This window comes from Cheilinus undulatus, linkage group 17 (genome assembly GCF_018320785.1).
Source record: "Cheilinus undulatus linkage group 17, ASM1832078v1, whole genome shotgun sequence".
NCBI lineage: Eukaryota > Metazoa > Chordata > Actinopteri > Labriformes > Labridae > Cheilinus > Cheilinus undulatus.
The window spans coordinates 3549535-3569767 of NC_054881.1; the positions used below are offsets into that span (position 1 = coordinate 3549535).

The 20233-nt window shown below is 39.4% G+C and overlaps 1 protein-coding gene across 1 annotated transcript; it reads right to left on the reverse strand.

Moving 5' to 3' along the window:
- Positions 1-10011: 10011 nt before the first annotated feature.
- acads (acyl-CoA dehydrogenase short chain) lies at positions 10012-18438 on the reverse strand. Its single transcript, XM_041810119.1, has 10 exons — positions 18325-18438; positions 14615-14775; positions 14180-14329; positions 13981-14092; positions 13551-13702; positions 13298-13468; positions 12968-13105; positions 11589-11684; positions 11454-11510; positions 10012-11361 (listed from the first exon to the last, which is right to left on the reverse strand). Exons 1-10 carry the CDS (start codon positions 18350-18352, stop codon positions 11209-11211), a joined length of 1218 nt encoding a protein of 405 aa, XP_041666053.1. The 5' UTR covers positions 18353-18438; the 3' UTR covers positions 10012-11208.
- Between the last annotated feature and the right edge of the window lie 1795 nt (positions 18439-20233).

Here is a 20233-nt window from a genome sequence, read left to right on the forward strand (position 1 = left end):
TGAAATTAGATTTTAAAAGTAGCAGAAATGGGTTAGAAATGACAAAAAATAGATATAGGCAGCAAAAAATAACCAAAAATGGCAAAAATGGGCATAGTAAGTGGTAAAAGGGATTCAAAAATGGCTGAAATGGCATTAAAGTGTCCAAAAAAGGTGGAAATCTGGTGAAATGGGATGAAAATTGATATAAACTGGCAAAAAAGGGTTAGCTGAGAGTCAGAAACTGGCAAAGAAGTGGTAAAAGGGGTTAATTCAGGCAATTATGAGTCGACAGTGCCAACAATAGTCAGAGTTGCAAAGTGGCAAAAACAGGCAGAAAAAAAAAAGTAGTGGAAAGGGTTAAAATGGACCAAAAATGTGTTTTAAGTTGCAAAAATGTGTTAAAAAGGGCAAAAATCGTGGGAAAAAGTGATAAAAATGGGTTAAAATTAGGGAAATTGGTGTAAAGTGGCAACAGTGTATTTAAAAACTGTTCTTAGTTTTTTAAGGCATCTGGAGACCCCCTGTCAGTGTCTCATGACCCCAATGGGTCCCAACCCCAACGATGAGAACGCCTGGTTTAAGGGAGGAGCATGGGCCTGCTGTATTGTATTTAATTTTATTTGATCCAAATGTCAGTCTGTTGACTGGTTCATTTAGTTGGTATGAATGAAACAAAAGAAAAATAATTAGGTCTTCTCCGGTATCTTTAGTTTTTCCGCAGTGACAGGCTGTAGTGGCTGCAAAGTCTCACAGTGCAAAGAAAAGTTTATTATCAACACAGGACAGATGTCCAGAAATATGTACTGTTAGTAGATAGATGTAGAGCTTTTGTGACTGAAAAGTTATCTAGTTTTGACTCCTCAAACAGCTGTCACAGCTGTCGGTAGAGTAACAGAGCTCCCCCTGCTGGCTGGCTACAGTAAAATGCATAAACTCCGCCCCCTCAGTGAACCTCAGTGAAAACATATGTGACATGAGTTGAACTATAAAGTTAAAAATACACATCAAATAAATTTGTTCCTCACACTCAGATTCTGTTAATCTGACAGGTCAGACAGTTTCACATCTTCATCAGATGAAAATATTTCACATTCATGTGGGAAAGCTCCGATAGAAAGTGTTTGGGAAGGCAGGACTTTTCAAAAACTCTCAGAAGGTGATTTGCCGAATGTTAGGTCTGTCAGATTAATTATGGACCAATCAGAGTGACAAGACCAAAGGAAGTTGAGGAAGTTGACGTGGTGCATGGCGCATGGTTGGCTTGTTGTTGCATAAAACTCATGCTGAGGGTGGTTGGGAAAAAGTTAAAATTTCACCTCTGCCAAGAGAGGCTTTCAGTGTGGCTGCTTGTCCTTGTTTAAATGAAGAAATGTAGGCAAGGTCTGATTAAACTGCCACTATATTATAGCTATAACCAAGCCGATTGCTACACAGGTGGTAGCCATTGTATACACTGGCTTACAACTGAAGGCTGGCTCAGACTACAGGTTTTATTTTGTCCTTTTACAATGGCATCATGTCAGATTATGCAACTATAGTCCTGTCCTGTCTTGGCAGACAGTCTAGCCACACTACAAGTGATCCTGACCCCTTACCATATGCTTTAGTCACCACTGTCTCCACAACGGTGTGCAAACTTCCAGGTCGGAGGGGAGGGTGAAAGAGCGTGAATCATAGCTACTACAGATGTGCTGTGTATTGCTAACGGTGTTGTGCTCTGACAAGAAGAAAAAGGACAACATGGACTGACTCTTTCAGATAGAACCTGAGGTATGAATGTGAGAACATGGAGAGAAAATTAGCCCAGTTAACCTCGCCAATACATACAGCTTCTCCGAATTTACACATAAATGATGATACAAAGGACCTCCAAGTAGTAGGCATCACTCAGGATTCACATCATTGACGTCAGGTCAGGGTGTCAAACTAGACGACGATGCAAAAACAATTCTGACATGCCAGTCTTGTTGATTCGTGGTCGTCTGGCGTCTTGGACGTCTTGTTGATTATTTCAGACTACAAAAACATGTCGCTCCTGATGCTCGACAAGAAGCTCTAATGATGCAGTTGGTCTCATAAAACAGCTGCTGCCCTATAGCTACATCAAAGCTAAGTGCTACACTGATGGCAGCCATTGCTACCACCTTCCAGTATAACTAAATCCCATCAGTAGATACAGACTCGTTCTCCTCAAACCATGCTGATTGGTCCGGTCTGTTTTCAGACCTTGCACAATCGTATCAGTTTGGAGATTTGCTGGATGCTGTGGAATCTGGACACTTTCTTCACTTTTGTCTTATAATTTGATTGTTAAATATCAGAATTTAGATTTTTTTTTTCTCATGCTGACGTGCATGCATGCGTTATGCTGACATTTCAACTACTAACTTTCACTCTTATGTCATATTTTGATTGTTAAATATCACGATTTTGAATTTTATTGCAGTTTTGCTAACATTAAAACTCCTAACTTTCACTTTCATCTCATTCTTTTAAAAGTTAAATATCATGATTTGGATTTTATCTCAGTTTTGCTAACATTTCAACTACTAACTTTCACTTTTATCTCATATTTGATTGTTAAATATCATGATTTTGATTTTTTTCTCAGTTTGGCTGACATTTCAACTCCTAACTTTGACTTTTATCTCATTTTTTCACCCTTAAAATTCATGGTTTTAATTTCATTTCATATTTTGACATTTAAAACTCATGATTCTGACTTTCATCTCATTTTTTTGACTGTTAAAAATCATGGTTTCAGTATTCTATCTCATATTTTGCCTTTTAAAAACATTATTTTGACTTTAGATGTCATGTTTTTACCTTTAAATGTTATAAGTTTGACTTTTTATCTCATATTTTGAGTTTTTAACTCATCATGTCTACCTTACATTCTCAGGCTCATTTAGGTTGACACTCAATGGTTAAATATTGACTCTGTTCGGCCCTCAGGTTAAACCCAAACTTAGAATCCGGCCCCTGCTGTGATGGAGTCTGACACCCCTGATTTAAGGAGACAGAGGCGGCTAAACATAGTGACTGTAAGCTTGTAAACAATGGCAGCCCATCCACAGGCATGGCCCCTGTAAAAGCCCAATCTCCAATCTTACTTATCTATATCCGTGATTCTGAACTGGTCAGGCATCAGGAACCATTAACAGCTCCTTGTGATAAAACTCAACCCAAATTTAAAAATAAGATCAACCACATAAATATATTTAACAGGGAATCTTGTAGTTTAGACCTTAAATGGAACAAAAACCCAATTATAGAGACAGAACAAAACAAACATGTTTGAAAAGTGCACAGAAGCGCATGCAAACATTTTATTTTTACTTTATTTTCATGAGATTGAATGGAAATTCACTGCTTCAAATCCATTACTTCCTTAATGTCCTTCAGAATCAAAAATATGCAGATGTAGGGCCGTCATTGTATAAGCACCAAAAAAGTCCCAGATCCTTATCCTACAGCTCTTCAATAATTAGGACAGGGTTCAGCAACACAATATTGTTTTTTTTTACTTGTGCACTTGTTTGCATGCAAAATAAAGGAAACAAACAAGACGCCAAAAAAGACCTGACGTCAACAGAATCAGGTCTCTGGTTCACACACCCTGGTGGAGCAGTAAAAGGCCACTCTGAACAATGAAGCCAGCAGACCGTCGGGGTGATTAGCACAATCAGCAGGGTGCAACACCAGCGTCAGGAAGCTTGGCCTAGATCTGCGCCAGTGGAGCAATCAGTGTCTCTCCGTCACGTCACGTGGATAAACAAGGAGAGCAGAAACTGAGGCTGGAACAACACATCAGACTGCACATACACACCACATCAGACTGCACATACACACCACATCAAACTGCGCATACACAACACATCAGACTGCACATACACACCACATCAGACTGCACATACACACCACATCAAACTGCACATACACACCATATCAGACTGCACATACACACCACATCAGACTGCACATATACACCACATCAAACTGCACATACGCACTACGCCAGACTGCACATACACACCACGTCACACTGCACATACACACCACGTCACACTGCACATACACACCATGTCAGACAGCACATACACACCACGTCAGACAGCACATACACACCACATCACACTGCACATACACACCACGCCACACTGCACATACACACCACGTCAGACTGCACATACACACCATGTCACACTGCACATACACACCACATCACACTGCAGATACACACCACATCAGACTGCACATACACACCATGTCAGACAGCACATACACACCACGTCAGACTGCACATACACACCATGTCACACTGCACATACACACCACGTCAGATTGTACATACACACCACGTCAGATTGCACATACACACCACATGCATGAAGGAGGCGACTAAGCAGAATATAAGCCTCCAAAAAGTCTGATACCAAAGAGACAGAACAGACATGAGTCCTTCTGTTTTCATGTCCAGAAAATCTAATTTATGTCAGTCTGATGTCTAAGAAAATTTTGGGGGGAAGATAAAAATGTTATAAATGTTAAGCTAGGTTTCTTTTATAATTATAAAGTGCAGTTCTACTATGCTAACAGGAGAATTTTTAAGCAAGGCTAACTACATATATTTTGCTGCAAGATTTTCTGCATAAATCTGCAGAGGAATGTCCTAAACCCAGGGGCAGGAATGGAGGAAAAGGGGGGCTAGAATGTTCAGCCCATCCTATATGAATGACCCACAAAGACAATAGAATAAATGGCTCTTAATGAAGGGTGGAGGGGCCGTGACTGCCTATGTACAGCACCCACGCCTCATTCCTGCAGGATTTCCGCATGCACGTGCACAAGTCTGCAGACTCTCTATTTAATGAATGTGAACAATGGAAATGTAGGAAAAAGAAGCAAAATCTCATGCAATAAGTCCCAGCTTGCAAGATGTAAGAACAGAAAGTCTATAAAAGCTGGGACGTTGTGAAAATGCAAATCCTTATTTGTCTTAACTTTACTTTCTGAAAGAATGCAAGGTCAAATAGTCCATCAGTTTATGAACAACACTCTGCAACACAAAAATTATGAGATTTGTCCCTCTACATGTCTGTAATATTGTCAGATGATTCAGGGAATGGGTGCCAGTTTAGCTCAGTGGGTAGAGCAGGCACACATATAAAGAGGCTATTTAGAGCATGGCCTCCCCCATTCTCTCTCTCCTTATTTCCTGTCCTTCTGCAGCTGTCCCAGCTAAATAAAATGCAAAAATGTCCAAAAAATAATATGAGGAAAAAAGATTCAGAGAATCTGGACAAATTTCAGCACGCATGGGGCAAGGATGTAAACCAACACTTAATGCACGTGACCTTTGACCCCTCCCCCCCAGGTGGCACTGCATTAAAAACAGTCATCATTCAATGATGGATATTACAACGTGGGCTCAGGAACAGTTCAGAAAACCATTGTCACTAAACACAGAAAGTCACTGCATCTACAAATGTAAGTTAAGGCTCTACCATGCACAGACAAAGACAACAACATCCAGAAGCCCCGCCCACTTCTCTAAGCATGAGGTCATCTGAGATGGACTGACCCAAAGTGGAAAAGTTTGCACATTTCCGATTGTTTTTGGAAATATTGAGTCCTCCAGGCTAAAGAGGAGGAGGAGAATCCAGACTTTGAATCAAGGCAAAGAACAAAAGCCAACGTCCTAGACAGTATGAGGCAGCTATTTTTAATTTCAGTCTTAGTTTTAGTCTTTAAATGAAATGTATTTTAGTTTTTGTCACATTTTAGTCATTTCTATCCTTTTAGTTTTAGTCAACGAAAACTCAAAAACATTTTAGTCTAGTTTTAGTCCATTAAAAAGTCCTCACATTTTAGTCTTTACTTTTAGTCCAAGCATTTATTTTCTTGTGTAAATCTGGTACCAACTCATAGTAGTGCATTCTCTGCACCCTGCCAAACCTGGGGTCCCTGCTTTCTACAGCTGAGAGACAGAATAGATACAGATGCATTGTTTTTTTGACAGATTTATCCACAGTGGAGAAAATATCAAAGATGACTAAAACATTTTAGTCTAGTTTTAGTCATCTTGATGAAAAATAAACTTGCTCTCAGTCATCACAGATCTATTTTTTTAGTCTTAGTCTAGTTTTTGTCATGGGAAAAAAAGGCTGTCGATGAATTGTTTTAGTCATAGTTTTAGTTGATGAAATTAACACTGCTGAGGGTGTATTGGTGCCCATGGCATGGGTAACTTGCACATCTGTGAAGGCAGCTTTAACACTGAGAGGTACATACAGGTTTTGGAAGAACATATTCTCCATCCAGATGACGTCTTCTTCAGGGAAATCCATGTAGGTTTCAGCAAGACAATGCAAAAACTCAGTCTGTTTCTCAAAACCGAGGAAGAATAATGGAACATCACTTTTTGAAGGATCCTACATCATCGACTGCTGTCTGAGCACTGCTCCAATGTTAAGGATCTTCAAAACTGTTGAAGGACTGAGTCCTTCGATCAGTTTTCAAGGATGCACATTTGCATCCACTCGCAGGAGTTACCCACAATCCACTGTGCACATTTTCCTTTTCTTAAAAGAAAAGCACAATATCAGGAGGAAGCCATGTCCTTGGAATATTATTATTTTTACATACACTATACTGCTAAAAGTATTCACTCACCCATCCAAATAATGTAAATCAGGTGTTCCAATCACTTCCATGGCCACAGGTGTACAAAATCAAGCACCTAGGCATGCACACTGTTTCTACAAACATTTGTGAAAGAATGGCTCGCTCTCAGGAGCTCAGTGAATTCCAGCGTGGTACTGTGATAGGATGGCACCTGTGCAACAAGTCCAGTGGTGAAATTTCCTGGCTCCTAAATATTCCACAGTCAACTGTCAGTGGTATTATAACAAAGTGGAAGCCATTGGGAACGACAGCAACTCAGCCACCAAGTGGTAGGACACGTAAAATGTCGCAGCGGGGTCAGCGGATGTTGAGGCACATAGTGCACAGAGGTTGCCAACTTTCTGCAGAGTCAATGGCTACAGACCTCCAAACTTCATGTGGCCTTCAGGGTAGCTCAAGAATAGTGCGTAGAGAGCTTCATGGAATGGGTTTCCATGGCCAAGCGACTCCAAGCCATACATCATCAGGTGCAATGCAAAGCGTTGGATGCAGTGGTGTAAAGCACGCCGCCACAGGACTCTAGAGCAGTGGAGACGCGTTCTCTGGAGTGACCAATCTGACTGACCAATACTTGTCTGACTGCACTGTGCCAAGTGTAAAGTTTGGTGGAGGGGGAATTATGGTGTGGGCTTGTTTTTCAGGAGCTGGGCTTGGCCCCTTAGTTCCAGTCAAAGGAACTCTGAATGCTTCAGCATACCAAGAGATTTTGGACAATTCCATGCTCCCAACTTTGTGGGAACAGTTTGGGGATGGCCCCTTCCTGTTCATACATGACTGTGCACCAGTGCACAAAGCAAGGTCCATAAAGACATGGATGAGAGAGTTTGGTGTGGATCAACTTGACTGGCCTGCACAGAGTCCTGACCTCAGCCCCATAGAACACCTTTGGGATGGATTTGAGCGGAGACTGAGAGCCAGTCTTTCTCGTCCAACATCAGTGTGTCACCTCACAAATGAGCTTCTGGTAGAATGGTCAAAAATTGGGAAAGAATTATACTTTAGTGCCAACGCTTACAGAGTATCAAAGGAATCGTTGATGTAGCACAGCTGTAAGCATGATTTTGTCCCAACTTTTTTGGAACCTGTTGCAGTTTTATTGTTTTTATTCACAGTTTAATACAATCTCCCAACTTTTCTGGATCTTTACCTTCAGTAAAACCTTCGTGTTCTCCTTCCACCACTTAAAAGTTTAAATTGTTGAAATAAATCCACTATTCCTTCATGGTTAGGACTGTAGTTGTGTTTTAATTCTCATCTGCACACAATAAATTACATTAAAATATGTACAAGTTATTGAGGCACAGAAAATCTGAGTTCAAAAACAAAAGCAGACATGATGAGTCACAGATTAACCCTTAAGATGCTGAAAAAGCATCTTTAAAGTTCTCTTATGGTTAAAACAGAAAAGCTGCACATTCTGATAACACCAGTGTGTTTATGATCACTTTCTCTGCTTTTTTTTAGGTCATTCATGAATCTGAGAGAAAAAAACTGGGTCAAGAAACATGAAGGCACGCTGCCGCCCTCTGCTGGTCAAACCTGTCATATGAAGTGGATCTTAAAGGTTCAGTTCACCCAAAATTCAGCACATAGGAGTGGGAATTTATCCATGATAGTTTTGATAGTTAGGTACAAATTTTCATTTATAAAGACACTTAAATAATTCACTGGTAAATCAAGTTAATAACTGAGAGTTAAATTTAGCTTTTTTGGTGATCTGAGGAGCTAAAACTGGGTCCTTTAACACTCAATCTAGCAGTCTGGTATTGTTTTCAACAAACATTCATTTTAAGTGACTCAGAAACTTCCAGAGAACTCCAAACACAGACATGAGGCATGCTGATGGACGGTGCATTAGCTTCAACCATGGATAAAGCTCTTGAAAAGCTCTGCAGTGATGCCAACAGTCCTATTGCTCTGATATCTAACGGCGCTTTTTTGGAAGATTTTGCCATTTCCAGGTGTTCTGGAGTCCTGTAGTATTTGGAGATAAAGTGTGGGCTGTGAAAATGTGCAAATGCATGGAAGAAAGGAGTTAAGGGGATTTGATTCTTGCCATGTTTGTGCCTCTTTGTGTTATTTTCAAAAACCCTGACACTGGTTTCAGTGTGCAATCTTGAATATTGGCTAAATACCTTAAAACCCCTCTAGCTCTGTTCATACATAAAAAGTGTACGTTCTCATTCATCCAGGCCATGGTTACTAAAATCCTGGTCCAGAAGGAGGCAAGTGGACTTGACTGAGGTTCTTTAAGGCTTTCTTAGTTCTCAAACTGAAGAAGAACTTAAGAGGGCCTTTGGAGGAGAGGCAGAGTATCGTCAAGAGCCTCAATCAAGTCCACCTGCCCCCTGTTAGACCAAGATTTGCATACATATGTTTTTTTTGCACCCAGAACTAAATCCTTAACATTTTGAGATACTTTAAAGAAGCAGCCTACAGCTATCTGTTAGGATTTCAAAAGGCAACAGCTGGTGGAACATTTATGCTTTTAATTGTTTTATTGGATAGAAAACAGGAAAAACATTGGATCTACTGAGCAATTTTCTTCAGCTTTTGGCAAGTGCGTGTCATTAATTTTTGGATGTAAAGGACAAATTTATGCTTATAAACTTTCGATAACCTTAACTTTTTATCACATTTATTGCCTAGGCCAGTGATACTCAACATGTGGCTCTTCTGTGATTATTTGTGGCTCTTATATGTCTTAATTTAAAATATTATTCCCCCAGAAAACCACAAAAAAGGGAAACTTTTTTTGCTATTTTCACAAATTTTGCCACTTTCCACCCATTTAAGCTACCTTTTGTCATTAGGTACCACTTTTTTCATTTTTACTGGCCATTTTGCAACTTCTTTTTGCCACTTTTATTCAATTTTTGCCTTTTTCCACCATTTTTTTTTTGTTGCAACTTTTTACCCATTTAAGCTACCTTTTGCCGTTGAATACCACGCTTTTAACCATTTTTGCAATTTTTCCCCAAATTTTTGCCCTTTTTTACCATTTGTTGCCACTTTTTGTCCAAACCATCCACCTTTTGCCATTTAATACTACTTGTTTCCTTTTTTTCCCAAATTTTTGCCACTTTTTCCAATTTTTGCCCTTTTTCACCGTTTTGCCACTTTTTGCCCATTAAAGCTACCTTTTGCCATTATACCACTTGTTTCCTATTTTTTTCCCCACTTTTCACTCATTTTTGACACAATTTTGCCACTTTTTGCCACCTGTAACTCCTTTATTTGTCACTTCTTACCTATTTTTGCTATTTTCTGACCATTTTTTAAATTCTCCCCATTTTTCACCCCTTTTCACCCATTATTGCTGCTTTTGCCCATTTTTGCCACCTTTAACTTACTTTTTATTGCTACTTCAAGCCATTTTTGCCACTTTTCCCCACTTAGATTGTGGCTCTTGCAAAGGTATTTTTCAACAATCTGTCCCTTTGCTTGAGCAGGGTTGAGTAACACTGGCCTAGGCAGAAGCTTACATCTTGTGTTTAACAAGTACTCATTTTGGAAGCATGTTGTTGGAAAGGCAGCACCTGGAGGAACATTTTTCTGCATTTTTACTGCAAATAATAGAAAAAGTATCGCTGACAAATGTTGGAGAATTTGAATTTTAAGGCAATTCTTAAAAAGCTATCAGAAGCAAGTTTTCATTGGTTTTCCCATCTTAGAAAAATGACAGAATTTTGCATGTATCTGATTAAAAAGGCAACACCTGGAGGAAATATTTCCTCCATTTCCAACTGTGAATGCAGCTCATTGTTAAACAGGAAATGATGGAAACGTGGAGCTTAAATAGCGGAGGTATCTTGGATGTTTTAGCACGTTTGAGGTGCAGCCTGGGGCTCTAATCTTGTTTAATATTTTCTTTACAAACTAGAAATGCAAATCATTAAAATCACCCAACTTGAGCAAACATTCCTGCACATTTGAACGATGAGTGCAGTTACTCCTTGGACGGGGAATAATGGGAATAATGAAGCTTATATGCTGAAAATGCCAATGAAACTCACATGATATTCCTTTGATAGTGTTTGTGGTTAAATTGACTGACGGAGGTAGAGCAGAGTGAGCACATAAGGACGGCAAAGATGGATTTTTAAAGTTGGTTTTGAAGCAGGAAAAAGAAATTCCACTTGTTGGCTTGAGCAGAAATTTGCTATAAAATAATGTAAAATCAATCTACCTGTACAGCTCAATAGCAGTAAGAGAATTTCCTTTAAATTCAGGTGAACTAACCCTTTAACCTGCAAAGAACACTGGTATCTTAACAGCAACAGAGATGTGTGATGCTATTAGGCTGACAGTCTCCTGCACTCCTCTGACACAAGACGAAGGAGGTAATGGCACAGAAAATCCTCACAAACTCAAACATAGTCCTGTTTTGTCACCTGTGATCTAACCGTGATAGAAAGTCCTGCTGTCAGACCAAATCAAAGCTTCATCAGATCAAACCGGCTCCTTTAAATCTCTACGAACGAGGCGGTGTCCCAGTGTCTGTGATTATTTGTCCATACTGAACCAGAGTCGCCGCGTCTACTGCTGGTATTCCTTCAGAATCTGTCCGGCGATAACCAGCCTCTGGATCTCACTGGTGCCCTCGTAGATCTCTGTAATGCGAGCGTCGCGGTAGTGCCTCTCAGCGGGCATGTCTGACACGTAACCCATTCCACCCAGAACCTGGATCGCCTGATTTCAAATGCACAGAAATACAAAGTTGTTTACGTCCGGTTTGCTGCGTGTTCTTAGACTTCAGGTTTTGGTAGCTGTTGGTTTCTTACCTGATGTGCACAGAATGTGGCAGCTTCGGACGCTGCTAATTTGGCCATGGCTGCTTCCTGCAGGAAAATACAACATGTTAATTTAAGTTATACTGTAAAAATCTGAAATGCATTCGACATACGGCCACTACACACCTTTATGAAGGGCTTCTTTGAGTCTCGAAGGAGTGCAGCCTTCCACGTGAGCAGACGAGCGCTCTCTATCGCCATATTCATGTCTGCAAGTTTGAACTGAACAAGGTGACAAAGACTCAATTAGTTGATCCATTTATGGAGCAAAACTACAAAAGAGTCTGCTCACATGTGAAGATATGCTGGTTTTATTGGTTGAAAGACTTTATTAAATGAAGGTCTCGTAAAAAAGCTCACTTGAAATCATAATACACCTGGAAATGTAATAAAGATGTCTAAAAACTCAAGGAAATGAAAGGTTTCTTATACAATAACGCAGGGATGTCAGACTGAGGGCCCGGGGGCCAAATCCGGCCCGTGGTACGGTTACACCCAGCCTGCAGGATCATTAATATTTTTATTATAACTGGCCAACCAGTATGAAATCTGCAGATTTCTCCAGTATAAAAATGTAAACCAAACCTCGACGATTTAAAATATGCTAAATTCATAAAAATGTGTTAAACTAAAGAGTGGAAATAAAGACTACCATATTTCATATATACATTTATTACCATTAATATGTTTTTATCTATGATTTTTACATTTTAGATTCAAAATTTTAAATCTGAAGTCATATTTTCAATGTCTAAACTCATGATTTCCAATTCATCTCAAATTTGAACCTTTAAAACTCATGATTTTGAATTTTATCTCATATTTTTACTCTTAAAAATAATTATGTATTATATCACACATTTTGATTTATAAAACTCATAATTTACAATTTTACCTCATAATTGGACCTTTAAAACTGGTGATTTCCAGTTTTATCTCATAATTTGAACTTAAAAACATGTTTTGAATGTTATCTACTATTTAAACCTTTAAAACTCATGATTGTTGTTTTTTATCTCGTATTTACTTTAAAACTCATGATTTGACCTTTTTCCCTTATATTTTGACCCTTAAAACTAATTATTATGTATTATATCTCATATTTTGACTGTTTAAACTCATGATTTACAATATGATCTTATAATTTGACCTTTAAAACTCATGACTTTTCATTTCATCTCATATTTGGACCTCAAAAACACATGATTTTCATTTTTTTTCATATCTTGACCTTTAAAACTCATGATTTCTGGTTTTATGTCATTTTTGAACCTTTTAAACTCATGATTTTTGCTTTTAATCTCACATATTTGCTTCTTAAAACATTTTTTGGACTTTTAATTTCATGTTCTGACTTTTTGCACTAAAAAGAGTTTTTATCTCAGATTATGAGCCTTAATTTGTCACTTTGACTTGTTTTAATCTCAAAATCATTTACCATCAGTGCTTAGTCAAACATGTAAGAAGCCTGACTTTTCTCGCTCAGTGATCAGGAGTGTTGGTACCTGTACGGCCTGCATCTTTCCGATGGGTGCCCCAAACGCTGTGCGTTTGTGTGCGTAGTCTGCAGCACAGTCCAGAGAAGCCTGAGCGATACCAAGAGCCTGAGCTGCAATCCCAATCCGTCCGCTGTCCAAGGTTTGCTGCACAAGGAAGTGAAATAATCGGTTTGAGATGCTTATCTAGCCACCATAACATCACTTTTATTTGCATGCAGAAGGCCAGTAACCAGCCTCTTAAATCTCAAAACTTATTTTACAAGTATGACAATCTTAGTAGCTTAGCTCTTACTTAAAAAAATGAAAAAGCCTCTGTGTCTGAGAGACTTTAAATACCATGGCAATCTTGAATCCTGCTCCTCGAGGGCCCAGCATGTTTCCCAGCGGTATCCTGCAGTCCTCCAGGATGATGTTAGCTGTTGATGTCGCTCTGATGCCGAGCTTGTCCTCCTTCTTCCCCAGAGAGAGGCCTGGGTGAGGCATGGGGATCAGGAAGGCACTGATGCCCTGCAGACAGAATCAAACAGTCGCTATAGTTAGATACATGCCTCTACTCACTCTAGATCCAGTGAAGTGTGCTTCATCTCACCTTGTGTTTGAGCTTCTTGTCTGTGGTGGCGAACACGACGGTGGCCGAGGCGTCCCAGCTGTTTGTGATCCAGGCTTTGGTTCCATTCAGTACCCACTCGTCTCCCTCCTGGCGGGCCATCGTGGAGGCTGCACCGGCGTCGCTGCCATTACCTGGAGTTTACAATCAAACAACTTTAGAAAAACAGGTGTGCATTTGTATTTTTAACTCACCACAATGCAATAGCAGAATCAAACACTGGTGCATCTTTTTAGATAACAACAAAAGTTAAGGAAGGTTTTGAGGGTTTTAGGAGTGGATTTCTGCAGCTGGTTGCATTAAAAGGCTGATAAAAGGTGCAAATTCACATTTATGTTCTTGCAACATGCAGGAGGACCTACTAGTATTAGCACATGTTACTTTTACTTCATGCATGTGGTGTGACAGTTACCTGGCTCGCTGAGGGCGAAGCAGCCCACCTTATCTCCAGTGGTGAACGGCGTGATCCACTCCTTCTTCTGCTCCTCTGTTCCAAACTTCAGGATGGGTCCGATGTAAAGAGACTGAGGACCAGACAAAAGCAGACACATTTACGATGAAAGAAGTCCGTTATTTTCACAGGTTTATCTTTGGAGACGGACTGGACTCACGTTGTTCACAGACACCACACATCCAGTGCTGGCACAGCCTCTGCTAATCTCCTCCATGGCTAAACTGTACGCCAGATAGTCCATCCCAGCTCCGCCCAGCTCCTCCGGGACCTCCATCGCCATCACCCCCATTTGACCCAGCTCCTGAACCTGAGAGAGCATCAACAGGGATGTGCTAACTCATCAGGAATTATTTTCACCACTGGGGGGCAGCAAATGGCTGTACATTAGAACTTCATTAATTTAAGTCCATCATTTACTCTCTTTGAGCTCTTCTTAGGCTCCACTAACATTGAAAAATCCAGTTATTTAGAGGCTTAATACTCCACCATGGTTACCAGGAAATCTCTGAGTCTTTCTGCAGCTGAGGAAAAAGGGAGCATCCTTTGATTTATGATTATGTACTGAATCATCATATTGTGCATACTTGTGTACCTGTTTGGCAGGGAAAGCATGCTCTCTGTCTAGTCTGGAAGCGATGGGGATCAGTTCTTTGTCTGCGAAGTCTCTGCAGGTTTGTCTGAGGAGCTGATGGGTGTCCGGTAACTCTGCCAGCTGTGTGAAACTCCGACAGCTACTGAGACACAAACCTAGCGCTGAGGGAGAGGAGGAGAAAAGATTTCACTGTAAGAAAGTCTGTCAGGTTTAGTTGTGAGAAAGGCTGTAAAAACATCAAAGAGCATTATCCAAATAGCAATACCAATACTTTTGACCCTTAAAATCTGATCAGTCCATCCTTGAGTGGGTGTAAACAGGGGCAAAGTTTGAAGAAAATCCCACAAAATGTTCTTAAGATATCAGATTCATAAGCAAGGTATGCACATGAGCTCCATGACCGGCAAAGATTAATGAAAATCTGTCAAAGCACTGTAAAGGTGTTGTGCTTATAAGAATAGCCTTCAAGGCAAGGGATAAACATGAGGTCCAATGACCTTGACCCTTGGCCTATGACCTCAAAATATGGCATGTTCATCATTGGTTCAGGGGGAATATTTGTGAGAAGTTTTATGAAAAATCCGTCCCACTGTTTTCGAGCTATGGCGTTAAAAAGAACGACCTGGATGGATGGACAACTTAAAAACATTCCACCTCCAGCCTCAAACATCACCACATCACGGATGTTATGGCAGAAAAATTGTATTTTAAGATGTTGTTTGTTATGATGGGGTCAGATAACAGAGTACAGAGATAACGCTTCAGCTGTTACTGATATATTATCTAAGAGAGGAGTCACCTGTAGAAAAAGGTTCAATGGAGGAGAATGGTAGCAGTGTGTTGTGAAACAAGGTGCGTCGCATCAGCCTCTGAATTCTTACAGTGCAATCAGTAACCTCTGCTGATTAATTTACTGTGACAACAGGAGAAATAAAAACTGCTCTTTCAATTCTTTTTGTGAACATGCTGGTGTATCAGCTTCAAAACGTTAAATATTTATTGGTTTTCTGTGGATTATCTCAAAGCAATCTTAAAAAATTAAGTCTCAATGAAGTCTGACTGTTAGTTAGATAGAAAACAATACATGAAGATCACCCACCACCCAATAAACCATAAAAAATTAGAAAATGCATCAGAATAGATAACCAGTATTCAATATAGCAGTGGTTTTCAAAGTGTAAGGGCGGGCCTCCCCTGGGGGGCACCACAGATGTTCAGGGGAGGAGCGGAACCATAAACCAGAAAAAAGGTGATTTGCTTTGCTAACCTCTGCTGTGCATGGAGCAAAATGGATAGACTTACAGTTACTATAGGGACTATGCTTTAGAGCAGTGTTACTCAACCAAAGAGCCAGATTATTGAAAAATACCTTTGCAAGAGCCACAATCTAAGAGGTGAAAAGAGGCAAAAACAGCTTGAAGTAGTAATGAAAATAGGTTAAAGGTGGCATAAATGGTCAAAAAGCAGCAAAAAATGGGCGAAAATGGGGAGAAAAAGTGGAAAAATTGTCAAAGAGTAGCAGTAATGGGTGAGAAGTGACAAAAAAATGAGTGGAAAGTGACTAAAATGGGCAAAAAGCAGTCAAGAGTGGCAAAAATGGGCAAAAAAAAGAGGAAAAAAGTGGTATGTAATGGCAAAGGGTAATTTAAATGGACGAAAAGTGCCAAAAAAAATGTAAAAAAAAAAAAAAAAAGGCACAAAATGGGATAAAAGTGGGAAAAAATTGTGAAAAAGGGCAATAATGGAAAAAAGAAGAGACAAAAATTGGGGAAAAAGGAAACAAGTGGTATTTAATGGCAATGGGTAGCTTAAATGGACGAAAAGTGCCAAAAAAATGAAAAAAAAAAAAAAAAGGCACAAAATGGGATAAAAGTGGCAAATAGTCATGGCAAAAATTAGCAAAAAAAAAAAAAAAAAAGGAAAAAAGGGATATTTAATGATGAAAGGTAGCTTAAATGGGCAGAAAGGTGAAAAAGGGCAAAAAAGGGATCAAGGTGGGAAAATTTGGGAAAAAGTGGCAAAAAGAAGCTGTAAAATTGCCAAAAAAATATGAAAAAGGGTATTTAATGACATTATAACCGAATAAGAGGGGTCCTTAAAGATATTTAAGGACATTTGCAAACCAAAATACCAAAAATATCCAAAATATATTAATGTTAAAATTTTTAAAGATTAGACATAAATGTTTGAAATGTTGCTGTTTAATTTTTTTTTTAATTTGAATCCTTTTTGTGGGTGGGGGTCCACCGAATGAATAATTTCTTCCTAGGGGAGGCTCACTCTCACACACTTTGAAAACCCCTGCAATATAGGCATTATAATAAGAATACAATTCAGAAAACTTGGAGCTTTGCTGTTTGAGTCTACTGTGATTTGCTGATAACAGGTTTGTGCTTCAACTTTAATAAACTTTTTCAAAGAAAGCCTTCACTTTCAACTGGAATCTTTAATTCTGGTTTATTTAATATACATCAGCATTATGGCTGTAAACCTCTGTCAGTGGACAGAACGATTTATTTTCATTTTCTCTGACATACACATGCCGAGAAGTTTGCATCACTTTCCTCTAGGGCTGAATAATAAATAGAAAACTTAAGATCAGTCTAAGTCCCGACAGATGTGCAGTCTAAACTGTACAGATATATCTATGCGTATGGTGCCAATTCTTTTGTACAATTTAAACGGTGTGCAGGTGTTTGAGTGCCTTTTTGGTCATTAGAAACAAGAAATTGCCCAAAACTGGGTGCTTCAGAATTTCTTTATTGTCACTGTAACATCAAAACAAAGATTTTATCTCTAACATGGTTGTATCTAATCTTGAATCTTGTTTCTTGACATCCCTCTTTTGCTTACGTTTCCCATTTTTATACGTTTGTCCCACTGCTCATCCCGTTTACTACAGTCCTTGAACGCATCCCCATCTCTCTGGTTAGCTTAGTTATGTAGGTGAAAGGTTAACCTCACTATCAGTCACCTTCCTGTCACTTTCACAGCTTTAGAGTTATTGATATAAACACAGACCAGTCTTAAGAAGGTTCTCCTAAAGGCTGAGCCAACAGTATTCTCTGAACATAGATCCGTTTGAGTTACAGTGTCTGCTGCTAGCCGGCTAACTTGTAACCTTAGCTAACTAGCCGAGAAGCTAGGTGTCATAAACAAGTTAGCCGTTAGATCAAGTTATGCATTAGCTCAGCGCTGCGTTTCTTCTGTCGCCGCAAAGAAGAGACAATTAATTTGTATTTTAAGCGGACATGTTTACTGTTACAACAACAACAACAGCTAATATTATAGCTTCCTCGGTGTAAACTATACGGGTTACGTAGCAGGTGTTACGGTGTGGAGAGTGACCGTGTTAACTGGCGACTGTCGTAATTACAGCGGATGTCAAACACAGCAAATGCCACGTTTTAGTTGCGGTTTTCATGCCTTATGTGTGTTTAAATTATTTTTTAAATGATTTTAACGAGGAAGTGTTCGCCTTTTCCAGCCTTAACCCTTGGTTGTCACTAAGACAGCATCGGGCGTATTCGAGTAGAAGTCACCAGGCAGCACGGTCACTCTTTACACCACTACACCTGCTAAGCTAACCTGGTTTGCTATGACTCTATGGGTAAATCTAGCTCATGCATACCCGCCCAGCATATTCCAGACTAGCACTGCCTTTTATAATAGACCAGTACTCATTTTTACTACCCCGTTAGTGTGCCTACCTTTTCTTGCTTTAAACAGGGCAGCCATGTTTCCCTCCTCTCAGCTCGCTGCTGCTGCAATGAAACACTGAAGAGTTCAACTGAGGTGTTATGAAGCAGACTGCTGCCTTCAAGGTTGTCGGATTTATGTGTTGCTATTATGAGAGCACAGATAAGTGTGAACAGCCAGTCATGTGTGTAAGGTAAAGGTAGATGGAAAATATTTTACATTGATGGAAACACACTATTCAAAACAGCCACGAGAAGAAGGTGCATAACCCGTGTTTTGCTGTAAGAGTCACTTTCAACTTGGGAGATTCATGAAGTCATTAGGAAACTTTTCACCTCAAAATAGTGGTTTAAACATGGATCTATCAGGCAGTTCTCTTGAAAGACACCTGCACGGCTTTACAGCGCTGGTTCATGCACCAGTCTTCAGCTAAAATGAAGCCAGTGAAGCCCTCTGTATATTCTGATTTAATAGTTATGCCCACATGCTGTAGACACAAGCAGAGTCATATTTGTTAAAATCTAGCGTTATTGTGGTTAGTTGACATTGTTGTCTCTAACAGTAACTAACTGTATTAAGAAGCAATACTCATGGTTCAGGATGTTTACTGGTATTTAAGTCAGTCCTTTGGAAAGATTGTTGGCCATTCAGAAGTTTAAGGAGTCACTGATTTGGGTAGTCACTGAGGAAGTTCCTAGGGCAGGGGTCATCAAGTACATCTGCACGAGGGCCAGATTTATTCTCCACAGAGACCCTGGGGGCCAGACTTTCAAATACACAACAATTAAGGAAATATTTTGGTCTGACTGAAGTATTATTGTAGTGTTTGTATTTTCTTTAAAAACACGGGACATTTTTAGTCATTACCAGTGAGATCTATCCCTATCTATCCCCAATTTTTGACACTTTTAACCCCTTTTTGATACTTTTTGACATTTTTTTCCTTCTAACCCCTCTCAAACCACTTTTCCTGCATGTTTTACCCACTCTTTTGTCCATTTTTGTCACTTTTTAACCCCGTTTCATTACTTTTTTTCAATAATTGCTGCAACTTTTAAATCAATGTTTGTCACTTCACCCACTTTGCCACTCTTTAACCTTTTTTTGCAACTTTGCCAGGCTATGACTGCTGTTTTTGCCACTTTTAACCCGTTTTTATACTTTTTGCCTCTTTAACTCTTTTTTTTCAATTCTTTAGCCAATTTTAAACCACTTTTTTGCATGTTTTATCCTCTTTAGGCCACTCTTTTATTAATTTTTGCCACTTTTCATCTATTTTCTACTTTTTCATCCCTTGTCATTCATTTTTGCACTATTTCTGCCACTTTTAACCAATTTTTAATACTTTTTGACACTTTTTTTCTTCTTTCACCAATTTTTGCAAGATTTGAACCCCTCTTTACCCGTTTTCCTGCATGTTTTATCCACTTTTAACCATTTTTGGCCACTTTTTGACTCCTTTTCATTACATTTTTTTCAACATTTAAATAAATATCGCCACTTTTCACCCATTGTGCCACTCTTTAACCCCTTTCCACTACTTTGCCAGGCTATTTGTGCCGTATGTTTGCTACTTTTAACTCATTTTTGATACTTTTTGCCTCTTTATCCCATTTATTCCATTCTTAACCCCTTTTAAACCACTTCCAGCTTGTTTTATCCTCTTGGTTCCACTTTTCTTCTATTTTTGATCCTTTATGACCCCTTTTTATTATTTTTGCGTTATTTTGACGGTCCCATTCTCTGGGGTTCTTCAGGGGTCCAGTCAGATCTGTGGGCAGGCCTGGTTACAGTACTTTGCATAAAGTTGTAGTAATAATGTATGGTACAAATTCCCACGGCACACCTAGACGTGCCTTATGGCACACCATTTGAGAACCCCTGTCCTAATCAGAGACCTGAACCCAACAGCAGACTGTT

Coding starts and splice junctions, on each gene's coding strand:
- acads (XM_041810119.1), bottom strand. CDS start 18,352: ATGGCTGCCCTGTTTAAAGCAAGAAAAG. Junction 13,469..13,550: donor ACAAGAAGCTCAAACACAAG/GTGAGATGAAGC, acceptor TTCTGTCTGCAG/GGCATCAGTGCCTTCCTGAT. Junction 11,511..11,588: donor CAAAGAAGCCCTTCATAAAG/GTGTGTAGTGGC, acceptor ATTTTCCTGCAG/GAAGCAGCCATGGCCAAATT.